Here is a 13,277-nt window from a genome sequence, read left to right as displayed (position 1 = left end):
ATACCTTATGATATCTATGATACTTGATAATGAAAATTAATATTTTAATAAGATAAATAATTTCCAATTATTTATAAGATTTATGAATATTTATCAAGAATGAAATTCTTATAATTAATCTATCTATTTGTATCAAGTTGTTTTAGCGTGACCCTTTAGGATTATAAGTTATTAGTAATACGATTCTAATATGATTCCTGACCATAAAGCTCTTTTAATCTCCCTACTTAGACCAAACTTGTCGTAGATTGACATAGAAAGTTATGAAGGTCTAACAACATTTTATTTCCCCTAATAACACATATAGAAGTGTCATTTCATCAACAACAAACTCCTTAATAGATTAAACCTTCAACTTATGTATAAAGTAAGTTATCCGTTATCCCTTTTGTCACAGACATTATGTTGAACACATCATTTCATGTTCTACTTTTGATACGATGCCTTAGATGTCTAACTCTGCACACATAAGAGGAACAAATCACTTATGTAACACAAACGACTCTCGTATATTTTATATTATACGTAATATTAGCCATTATAACTGTCTAGTTAAAGAAAAATTATTGACCATATCAAAGTATATAATTCCCCAAACTAAAGTCCTAAATATGTATCTCAAGTATTAATGATAGAAAAATATTGCATTTATCAAGTATCAGTCGTGATAGGGATCCATGAAGTGATCTAGAACGAGTTAGGTCGAATACTTATTCTCTAATAAGCACCTATGACCCTGGTTATGAAAATTTGATAACAGATCCAATTCATATTAGTCTTACTTCATTAATGTTCTTAGAAAAACAAACAACTATGAATATTTAAATTACTTACTCAAAGATTAAACATGTTAATATATAAGAAAACAATTATTTAATAAAAATCCCATACTCTATATATATCATAATCATTATGATAGTTGATGCTTACAAGATTCCAGTATTCAATACTAAACCAAGATCAAATCCAATCACTAAATTAGAAAAATCATATCCCTATTGCATGACCCTCATATCCCTATTGCAAAGACAAATATCATCACTTCCAACTTCATGAAAAATTTAGTTGAAACCGGAGGTAGTTTTTCTGGATCCTAAAATGTGACTTGGTTTCCTTAGCTAACCCAATGACACCCTTATTGTCACAGTATATCTGCTAAGGATCCTGAATGGAAGGAAAAACCCCTACATCCTTAATGAATTTCTTTACACAAGTAGTTTCCTTTGCGCCTTCCAAAGCAACAATATATTCTTATTATGTAGTGGAATATACTACAACCCTCTTCTTAGAACTCTTCTTTGAAACCGTACCTCCATTGATAATGAATACATACCATGATTGTTACTTACAATCATCCTGATCTGTTTGGAAGCATATTTGTAACACTTTACACCAAACTTCAATAACCAAGGAATGTATCATCCTTAGTTTTTCTTAAGTACTTTAGAATGTTCTTTATAGCCATCCAATGACTTTCTCCTTGATTTTGATTGTATATGTTTGTTATGCTCAAAGCAGAAGATACATCAGGTCTAGTACATAATGTGACATAGCTGATGGATTTAATAGCTGAAGCATATGGAACGCAATTCATCTTCCCTAGCTCAACTCTTTTATTAGGACTTTAAGATGAACTCAAAATCATAATAATTAACATGTCTCGTTTTCACAGACCCTCTCTTAGTGTATTCCATCTTGACTTTCTTCAAGACTTTGTCAACATATGCACTTTAACATTAGCCTATTAATCGCTTGAATCTATCTTTATATTTCTTAATTCGAAGAATATAAGTAGCCTCTCATAAATCTTTCATTGAGAAGCACTTTTGGAGCCAAGACTTATGTTATCTACAAACTAAACTAGGAATGACACCATACTCCCACGGTTTATCTTGTAAACACAAGTCGTATCTTAGTTCTTGATAAAACCATACTTTGTGATTTCATCGTTGAAAAGAATATTCTATGTTTGAGATGCTTGCTTAAATCCATAAACAGATCTCTTAAGTTTACACACTTTATTATAATGTTTTTGACTAACAAAACCTTCATTTTGAACAATATAGACATATTCTAACAAGTTTCCATTAACAAAAGCGTTTTTGACATCCTTCTTCCATGTATCATAGTCATAATATGCGGTTGTAGAAAATAATTGATGTGAATTTGGATGGTGATCCTCCAATATCTATGTTCAGTCTGAAGTCAATTAAGTCTGATGGTAAGTTCCAATGGCAAGTGAAGGTATCAGTCCCGAAATCAGAACAAGGAATGGATGAAGAAGCATTACTAATACAAATTTGGAAGGAGTTTCAAATTCCAACTATGGAGGAGTTGGAATGCGATTGGTTCTAATTGCTTATGGTTGCTAAATCCAGAATATAACTACAATGTGATGAGATTGCGAATGGTTACAATTGGTAGCGAACAAATGGGCAAAAGTTGAGTCTTTCCGACGAAATTCGAACAAGTGCGATTGGGTGCGAACGATTGCAAACTATCATATTTAGTTGATGGTCATTACGATATGAGTTATAACGGTGAGGTTAGGTTCGCACTTGCTTGTGACTCGATGCGAGGGAGAGTTCGGATGCGAGCGGGCAAATAAATGTGAAGGCTATCTCGGTTCCAATGGGATATTTTGATATGATAGGTTTCTTGGATGCGAATGATAGTTTGTGTCGAGGAGCTTGGATACGAGGCTGCTGGAATGTGAAGGGTGTTTGTCGGTGGCGAATGGCTTTGGCACTCGGTGCTACTTTACACGTGCCACTATCCTGTACGCCTTGGAAGTTGTAGCTACCTTTTCCACTTCCCTAAACATTATCTTCCCAATACTACTTTTATTACTTTTAGTATTCTTTTATTTGGTGTTTTAATATGCCATTAATTGGCATAGTAATTAGGTGACTTAGTTTCTTTTATTTGTTATTTTTGTAACCTATATATCAATGTCTATCATTTGTAAAGAACTGTGATGTTGAAAATATAAACTTGAACTGTTGTTTATTAGAGTTGTCGCATGCATTTCCTAAATCTGATATTGAACTCAAGTTAATAGGTCTTAATTTGTTTTCATCGAAATCAAGTGAATAGGTCTTGTCTTCACCGAAGTTTCAAGCTATATGTTTAGTTTAATCTTCATATTATCCTTTTATTGTTATTTTCATTATCCTTTGTTCTTGTTTATTGTGTTATTCCACTGTAAATTCAATTCTAAGCTCCATTTTTCAATTCAGTTTTGGTGTTGGAAATATGAGTCGTGTTGTGGACTCTTTGAGCTGTCCAAATATGCATCAATAATATCCTAATTGATTTAATCACAGCAATTGGAGAAAAAGTCTCATCATAGTTAATACCATGAGTTTGAGTGAAACCTTTTCCAAAAAGTCTTCCTTTATATGTGTGTAGATTACCATTCATGTTAGTCTTCTTCTTGAAAACCCACTTCCTTCCTACAATTTTACTATAGGGATGAAGATCATCCAAGTCCCATACTTGATTTTCATATATGGATTGCATCCGATCATTCATGGCTTCAACCTATTTTTTCAGATTCAAAATATGACACAATAGTTTGGTGGTTGATGGGTTCATCGGAATCCATAAAGAAACATTCTTCAATGAGAAATCCATATATCATAGGTTCTTGACAAATCTTATCAGATCTATGAATGCCTTGTGCTTGATCGTTATTAGTCAATTTTGATTCGTATGAGAGAAGGATAAAGCATTGCTTACCATGATATGTATGTTTGTGATATATATATATATATATATATATATATATATATATATATATATATAGATATATATATATATATATATATTGTCGGAAACCCATTTACCCTTGTGAGAAAGGCATGATTTAAGGTTATTCTTTTCTTGGGATGGAGTAACTTGATGGTGAATTGTTCATTAGGAAGGAGCACAAAGTTTTACCTCTTGTCTGGGGAAGGAGCAATCTTATTGGCTGAGGCTGAACCATTTGTTCTGAAGATAAACCTGGTTATCCGAGGTTGGACCTGATTGGCTGAAGCCAAACCTTGTGTTGAGGATGACCTAGTTAGCCGAGGCCAAACCTGATTGGCTAAAGTTGAACCACTTATGTTGAGGATGAACCTCTTTAGTTGAGGCTTAACTACTTTACCGAAGCCAAAACTGATTAGTGGAAGCATGTTTGATGAACCATGTTCGCCCGTATCGGGAAAAAGGTCTGATCGGGGATACATGTCATCACCATGCAAGAGTAAACCACTTCAAAATGTTATTCATCACTTGTAAATTATACTTCTTAAGCATTAAAGAGCTAATACAAAATAATCCTTAAAAGAATAAGCATATTAATAACATAATTCTTCACTACACCATGCAAGATAGAATGAGGAAGAAAGAAGAGAGAACTTAATCTCTCGTTTTGGGGAGAGAAAAGAAGAGAGGAATACATGCAAAAAAGTAGTTATTTTTTCTTCCATACTCTTCTTCATATTCTAACATGCATGAGATAAGGACCATACCATCATTTTATGTAAGAGCCATGTTTTCTTACAAAGCATGGGTGAAATAAAAGTTAAACACTCAAGCATCCATTCCCCTTATGTCATTCATGGATTTGGAGAAAGGAGGTGGTATTGGATTTTCTATGCATCTCTACACTAGATTTAGCTACCGAAGGCATACAAAAACAATCCTAGTATACATGCACACTAGATATAGATTTTACTATTATGTCAACATACTTTCAAAACTTTTAAAATAAACTAATCAAAAGGGACAAGAATACCAACCATTAGGACAAAATCGTATTCTCCCTTGACCACTTGTAGATCTTGAACTCAGTTGTTGTACTTGGAAGAGCTAGCACGCAAAGTAGGAATGGCTCTAATGCCTCACCCTTAAAAGACTAAAACCCTAAAATATTTAGGAGAGAGGACAAAGGGACATGAGAATAAAATTCTCAATATTGTGAAGGTTAGGAGCGAAAATATCAATTCTCTAAGCGTGTATTTATAGTTGAAATAACTTGCAGGAAAATGTGTTTTGAATCTATTACATAATCAGATTTAATCTAAATTTAAATCATTTCCTTATTTTTACACAAATTGATTTTGGAAGCCGACAAGGTTCCCAAAACCATACACACTCATTAGGGTTTATAGAATACTTGTCTTGTTTAACTTTTGAAAAATTAACATCCAGTCCCCACAACTTTAATCAATTCCTAATTAAATCAAATTAATTCATATTAATTTAAATTTATTCAAAATTAATTTTAACAAGTATTTAATTAGTTTATGAAGCTATCATAAGTTGTTATACTATTTATCTTACTCTCTTAAATACTTTCTAGCTATTTTAGATCTTGATGGCAACCCAAAAATGGATTTTTTATTATTCCATAGTTATACCAATTTAGTTATTACATTGGACAAGTATTTCCAATAGGTAGGTCCAAGATGTGTCTTTCACTCATGTATAAAACTAACATATACAATGTAACATTTAAATGAAATGGAAAGGGTCCAAATAAATGTCCATGATATATATATATATATATATATATATATATATATATATATATATATATATATATATATATTCATACCATCACTACAAGAAAAACAGCATTTTATGACGCGCAATTAATGATCCACACTGATAGAGGATGCGCATTTGTGCGTGCCCTAAAAATTAATGTCAGTTTTCCAAAATTTGAAGGATAGAAGACACGCATTTTGGGCGCGCCCCAAAATTAGTGCCCAACAAACAAAACACGGAGGGCACCTATCATAAAAGGCGTGTCGCGTAAATATGTTGTTTTCTATTTTTTAGAAAGGCGCATTCTACGTTGTTTTAATAATCTATGGTGGGAAATGAAATTCCAAAAAATTAAATAGTCGCCTGATTCATCTCCTTATTCTCCTTCTAAAATCCTCTAACAAAAAACCCTAATAATCCTTGTTCGCCTGATTCATCTCCTTCTTCTCCTTCTAAAATCCTCAAACAAAAAACCCTAATAATCCTTTTGAAGCAACCCTCTTCCTCTATCTCTGCACACACACACACACACTCTCTCTCTCTCTCTCTCTCTCTCTCTGGAAAACCCTAATCACCCTTTTGGTTTTCTGATCTAGGTTCATCCGCTCTTGCGTTCGCTCCTATCGGACCACCATAGTCCCCCACCGGATCGCTAAAACAGTAGCCACCGATGCACCACTTCACGCTTCTGGTTCGGTGTCCCCCTCCCTTAATGTCTACGATCGACAAAGGAGATGATGGACAATACTACTACTCCATTACTCACATTTCGATATTTCATATCTGTACACCCGATATAGAGATTTTTGGGGATAACAATATCACTCATCTCTCTTCTCCGCCACCGTCGCTGACCCACGCACCTTCCGATTTTGTCTTAAATTTCTTAAAGATAAATGCATTGAGGTCAATTTTAAGGGTGTCTATGTGACAACCAATCCGCATATTGATGTGTGTTCTACCTCTATTTCATCCAGGTATACAGTGATCTCCATCGATATCTCCTCCAGGTGCTCTTGTATTTTGATTTTGATTTCATTTGGTCTTTCTTTTCTTTTGCTTTTGAATTATTTTGATTTTCTGTTGTCTCGGTCTTCCCTCTTTTCTTTTGATCATCTCCTATTTGAAATTCCTACCACTCTGTTGCCGTATCGGTCCATCAGAGGAGAGGGCGAGCGCCAGATGGAGAGTGACAGTTGCAGAGACCCTAATGGCATTCCGAAACCGAAAGAAGAAGAAAACCCAAAAAATTCGAATGCCAAGCCAAAAGTAGTAGTGATAATGGGAGCAACAGTTTATGCATCCATATCATTTCACAAGTCAATGTCTTCGTTCTTTCTTCATCAATGTATCATCACTAATCATCTGTGATTCTCTGTCTATGTAGTAGTGCCACACCATCTCTTGGGTACAATCAGCCCTATGGTCGAGTTCACTGCAAAGGATTTTAGGTATTCCTTGTTCTCCATACTAAGTACATTCATAAGTAATGTTTTAAAGGAATAAAGCTTTAGATCCTTATGAAGATACTAAGTAAATATATACATTGCTTGGGATTTCTCCATACTGCAAGGGAAAATAAGCATGATAATCATGAATTAATATGGATGTTTCAAAACAATCCTTGAATTTTTTGTAAATTAAGCAACAGTCCCTGTACTTTCACTTTTTTCATAACGGGCCCAAACTTTTTTGGAAGTTGTGGAATGACCTATGGATTTTTCATAAAAGTGTCAATTTCTCTTAAGATTAGCAGATGATTATTGACCTTTTGTGTAAATTTTCAAATAGCTCAAATTCTTTAAAACTAAGAAATCTTTAAGAAACAGAAGGAAAAAGGTCAAATATTGGGAAAAAAAAGTCTATTTCTGTGGATATGATATGACAATGTAGAAAGTATACCTATCTTGTTACAGGACATTGGGTTTTTTGTGGAGCACACAAGTTCTAGTGGACAGAAAACAGTAAGTTCATGTCTTATAATTTTTTATTTTTCTCATTATGTAATGTTTAAATAAATAATGTTTAAAACTTTTTGGAGAAAAGAAACACTTTATATATAATATAACTTACTGGATTAAGTCATACTTTCTGTGTTTGTTTTCATATAGCTTATCTTGCCCCACATGTGATACGATTCTAACCAAGTAAGTAACATCTTCCTGCAAGTTTAAAAATTTCCATTTAAACCAAAAGTAAATTCAGAGGGTAAAAATGTCTTTTTGCAGGATAATTTCTGCACAGTCATGGCTGGCAACTACACACTTGTATGGGACAATTCACATTCAACCTTTTTCAAGAAGGTTGGTTGTTTGATTCTGCTGAAAATGACTTCTTAGAACATTTTTTCTCTTGTGTGCTCAAAAGACATGAATACCCTTATCATTGTTATCATCTATAATGTAGTTAATGTTGTTATATGTGTAAAAACAGGCTCTTCACTACAAAGTGGATTGTATTCCACCTGTTGTACAACCAGTGCCCTCAATTGAATCGGAAGATGGAGATGGGATAATTTGATGTGTAAACTTTCTAACTATGTTATTAATGACTTATCCTAGTAAAAATCGTTGTTTCATTGCACTAAGTAAATTCATAAGGGATGCCTTGGGTACAAAAAATCCAAGGACTGTTTAAAACATTACTTAGTATCTTCATAAGGATCTAAAGCTTACAGAAATTTCAATCTCTAAATTTAGTATAACTTGTAGTTTTATTCCTTGTTCTCCTTGATGTTTTTACGCACTTGTGAGTCGATTTCTTTTAGATGATTCAGCTGTGGATACTGATGAACTCAGCCTAGATGAAACATATGGTAAACAACATTTTTCTACTTCAAATTCTTATGAACTCTTTTAACAAATAGACATGACATTTCTGAACAAACCCTTTTTATGAACAGGAGATAAACAACAACCTAATGAACTTATGCAAGAACAAGAGAATTTTACTTATAGTTATGATAATCTTAAAGATCATGATCCACTTGCAGCAAATAGAATTCATCCAAATGACCATAGAAAGGTAGGCGGTATTATCCTTCCAAAATTGAAATGTCCTTACTTTTGCAAATTTTTTGTACATTTTTAATATAAATGAATATTTGCAGATTATTCAATACCTTCATTTATATGCTTCATCTGGTGTTCTTCCTAGCAAATATCTTCAGGAAAAGACTATGGAGGTTGGTATCTCATATTCCTCCAAAACAATACTTGAATAATCCAAACAAGTTAACTAACAGAAATAGCAACATACTTTCATTGATTTGTTTATTATATCATTATCATTCAAATACAAACTGAAAGTAGAATGCTATTTTTTGCAATTATTTACTTTACTGAGTTATAATCTTGTATATGTCAGAACAGAACTGGGGAAATGTAGATAATTTGAGATACAATTGTTCTTTTTTATGTTTGGACGCTTCTCTCACTATTATAGACAAATATGTAGACAAAAGGGTATAGAAGTTAATGTAGTTTGTAATTTCCAATTAAGCTAGAATCCAAATTCAATTTTGTTTTAGTTATAATTTTACTGTGTAGGATCTGGATGGGAGAAATATCAGTTATGTTTGAATGGAACATTGTTGATGTTTGAAATCTAAATTGCAAACTTATCAGATTTGTAAATTGGTTCCACCTATTCGAAGTAAAATACTTTTATGGTTTATTAAGGGTTTTTTTTTTGGGTTATTCATCTAACACCGTAAATCTCAAAACAATTTCTTTTCAAATTTTTATAAAACATAATTCATTTAATATTCAGAAAACAACCATTTTCAATCGTTCAATCCAAGTAATACAAAATCCCAAGATCTCAAAATCATAAATCTCATGCGTGTGTACTAATCAAGTCGGCGCCTTCCCGCGGTCGTCACTAGTACCTGAAACAATTAACATCAAACACTATAAGCACAAAGCTTAGTGAGTTCCCCAAAATACCACATATAACACATATTAGCCACTCGAGGCTATAACTCTATGGTTCCGTGCACCCAACTCTGTGAACCCTCAGGTTCTAACTCTGTGAACCTTATGGTTCTAACTCTGTAAACATGCACAGCATAAATCACATAGAAATAATGCAGTACAACACATAACATACATAGCATAAAAATACTCTATCACATAACTCTGGTTACCTACTCAAGGTAAAGTATAGTGAGAAGACTCACCTTGCTTATCTCGGAATCACTAGCGCTCGATCTCCCGAGCTATCGTCCTCGTACAACACAAGCATATCTCTACTTAATACCACCTTGATCCTGGCTGGCTAACACTACAAAGTCAAACTAGTCAACTCTGGACAACGGTCAAAGTAAACCCCTGACTGACTATACTCGCCGAGTCAACCCGATGACTCGCCGAGTCCCCAAGCTCAGAACTTCCCTCAATCCGCGACCTGACTCGCCAAGTCCAACAACTCTGAGTCCACTCGCACCCAACTTACCGAGTCATTCCTTGACTCACCGATTCTCGACTCAACCAGAAAATATTGGGATTCTTCGACAAGACTCGCCGAGTCTAAGGCTATCTTCAACCTACTCGCCAAGTTGTTCATCTAACTCGTTGAGTTCCAGCTCATCTTCAAGCAACTCGTCGTGTCCACCCTTGTGACTCGCCAAGTACCACCGGTCTGAAACCATACAGAAGCGTTCCAGGCCATGCAATTGATCCAAAACATAGATCTAGCCTCCTACAACCCATCCATCACATAAAGTGACAAACTTTACGTGAATCCAAAGAGAGCTAGGCCTTATACACTTTAGAGCTAGGGTTTGGGACATGATGGCTTCACTAAGCACTCAAACAAAGGGACTTTAATGCACTCTAGACCTCCCCCATTCCAGATCTGAGGTAGAAACCTCAGATCTAACCTCCAAACTCCAAAACATACCAAGATAAGCTCCCATAAACCCCAAAATGATGAATCCATATGAGTAACAGCCCAAGAACAAGATATTACCTCAAAAGAACGCCCCAACTGCAATGAAACTCGAATCCAAGCAAAGCCCCTTGCTCCAAGCCTCCAAACTCCCAAGATTTCTTCAACAAATACCCTTCAAGCTCCCAAATGCACTTTGATCCACACACACACGAATACTAAGGGTTTTTGGACTTGAGGATGAGTAAAGAGGCTAGGGGAATGGATGTTAAGTTCTTTATATAGCGCTCAACCCCGAGAATTAGGGTTTTCTCCACTCAGCACCTACTCTTCGAGTCCATATTTGGACTCGCTGAGTAGGCCACTTGACACGCGACCAAAGTCGCGACCCTACTCGCCGAGTCCATCCATGGACTCGCCGAGTTGCCCTTTAAGATTTACACTTTTAGCCCTTCAACTCTACTCTTGATATTTCGGGGTGTTACAATTCATGTTTATCCATTGTTTTTGCAACATGTCACTACAGTCAAGTGTTTGAGCAAGCTGGTCGAGATCCAGGGGTAGCTTTTCACAAGCAAGGGGATGCATTAGATGATTCAACAAAAAGATGGTAAGTAAGTTTAATACATGATTGTTAAATGTTAACATTATAAAGCAAAATTAAACATGGTTCTGTAACTTTTGTTCATATTAATTTTTTATTACCTATGATTACAACATGGATGCACTATGTGGTCCTGATGGTGAACTTCCAAAGAAGTTAAGGAATTTAGAGCCTCGCCTTATTGAGCACATTAGTAATGAGCCTCTTCTTATTCAGAAGCCTTATGTTATAGTTATTTTACAAGAGCAATGGCCATTTATGTAATTTTATCAGTGCCTAAATCTTGTATCAAAATGCAGATTGTACAATTGACAACATTCGGAAAATTTGAAGAAGCTTTGCCATTGTTTAAGCTACTTGCACCAGAAGATTCAAACCATCGAGCCTTAAAGTTGCAGTCAACTCATATCAGGTAATATTTATGGATCTGAGAAGTTTTTTTGGATTTGAGTGGTAAAGTTTACTTAACAAGAGCTTCATCTGGTATGTCAGATGACATGGAAACTTCTTCACCTTCTCATAGACTGAATAGGTTATATCAGATGTTGTTCGACACACCCATGAAAGCAATCGATCCAAAAGATCAAACAAGGTAACAATTTAACATTATTTAGAGTGAAGAGTATGTTATTTTTTGTATATGTTATTTTATTTTCTATTATGAGACATAAAATGCAAATTTAATTTGAAAATTAGTAAATCTATAAATAATTTTTAAAAAAAAAATTACGATACGCATAAATGTGTGTCATCTTCATTTATGACATGGCCTTTCTTGACAGCGACTTTAATGATACGCATTGCGTGTCATAAATACGCGTCGTAAATGTGTATCGTCTATAGATGACGCGCAAAAGCGTGTCGTCTCTCGTTATGACAGGGCCTTTCTTGACGCGTATTTGCGCATCATCTGAGAGTTTTACGACGCGCAATGAGCGTCGTAAAAGGCCTTTTTTCTAGTAGTGCATGTAAATATATCTAGTTATATTCTCTTTTTCTTACCATTTCCTAAAAGTAATAATTTTCCTATTAGTTGTTAAAATATTATTTTCATAACATAATAACTTTCAAATTGATACAAGTGTTGATTATATTTATTAATAATTAAATTACTCTAATAAATAATCAATAAGTAGTAACTCGTTATACGGTGTGACCCAGTAGGATCACATGTTATTACAAAATATCATTATATAAATTCTCTTTGGCATATAAATCTTTCAGTACCATATCACTCGACTTCAACTGTAACGACCAAAAATTTGAACATAATTTAAACTTTTCCAAACAATTCATTTAATAACATTATTACAAAAAGGTTTTCAATACATCACCTATCAGAATATTCCCAGGTCCATTTCATAAAACATAAACGCGAGGAACAGTACGATCACGCCTTTCCCTTGCCACAGCCTCCTGAAGAACCTGAGAAACATTAAACCACAACTGTAAGCCCGAAAGCTTAGTGAGATACCCCCAAAATACCAACCACATAAACGCCCTTCCAGGCCACGACCTTCCAGTCCAAAACATATTGCCTTCCGGCCCACAACATATTGCCTTCCGGCCCATAACGTATTGCCTTCCGGCCCATAAAATAAAAAGCATACATAACATAACAAAACATAGAACAGCCAAGCATATTGGGTCAAACTCCAGTCTAAACAACCCTGTGCACATAACATTCAATCATATAACAGTTCGCAGTCAACAAATCGATCAAGCAGATCACATAACATATCATTACCCTAACCAGGATACCGACCTAGCCGATCACGAGCATATATCACCCTACGTCTCAGTCAAGATACTACTTACACACATACGCCTTTCCAGGCCATGACCATCCGGTCCACATAACGTAGAATGCCTTCCGGCCCATATGATAATGCCTTCCGGCCCATATCATAATGCCTTCCGGCCCATATCATAATGCCTTCCGGCCTATATCCAGCAATACCATAACAAACAACTACCCGGATTTCCATCCGGTAAAGGGTCAGCCTTGGTGTCGTAGACCCTATTGATATAGTGAGGATAACTCACCTCGAACTGTCGGCTGAAAGGATAAGATCCCGCTGCACCGAACTCCGACACGAACTCCTCTACTAAACACCAAAACACTCAACTCAATATATATATCCATAATTACCAAAATACCCCTATACGACAACTGGTCAACCTTGGAAGAAGTCAAAGTCAACCCCTGACTGACTCTACTCGTCGAGTCAACCCGATGACTCGC

The 13,277-nt window shown here is 35.1% G+C and overlaps 1 protein-coding gene across 1 annotated transcript; it reads left to right on the top strand.

The window, feature by feature from the left end:
* The first annotated feature begins 6,720 nt into the window (after positions 1–6,720).
* Positions 6,721–9,008, top strand: LOC145029938 (tRNA dimethylallyltransferase 2-like). The gene is made up of 9 exons (XM_078978382.1): positions 6,721–6,886; positions 6,929–7,012; positions 7,432–7,502; positions 7,767–7,841; positions 7,972–7,993; positions 8,306–8,353; positions 8,441–8,562; positions 8,648–8,722; positions 8,910–9,008. Exons 1-9 carry the CDS (start codon positions 6,721–6,723, stop codon positions 9,006–9,008), a joined length of 762 nt encoding a protein of 253 aa, XP_078834508.1.
* The last annotated feature ends 4,269 nt before the right edge of the window (positions 9,009–13,277 follow it).

The sequence above is a fragment of the Lactuca saligna genome, chromosome 2 (genome assembly GCF_052625555.1).
Source record: "Lactuca saligna cultivar CGN05327 chromosome 2, ASM5262555v1, whole genome shotgun sequence".
NCBI lineage: Eukaryota > Viridiplantae > Streptophyta > Magnoliopsida > Asterales > Asteraceae > Lactuca > Lactuca saligna.
This window is presented reverse-complemented; position numbering and strand designations above follow the sequence as displayed.

Coding starts and splice junctions, on each gene's coding strand:
- LOC145029938 (XM_078978382.1), top strand. CDS start 6,721: ATGGAGAGTGACAGTTGCAGAGACCCTAATGGCATTCCGAAACCGAAA. Junction 7,994..8,305: donor TCTTCACTACAAAGTGGATT/GTATTCCACCTG, acceptor GATTTCTTTTAG/ATGATTCAGCTGTGGATACT. Junction 8,723..8,909: donor TTCAGGAAAAGACTATGGAG/GTTGGTATCTCA, acceptor ATGTCAGAACAG/AACTGGGGAAATGTAGATAA.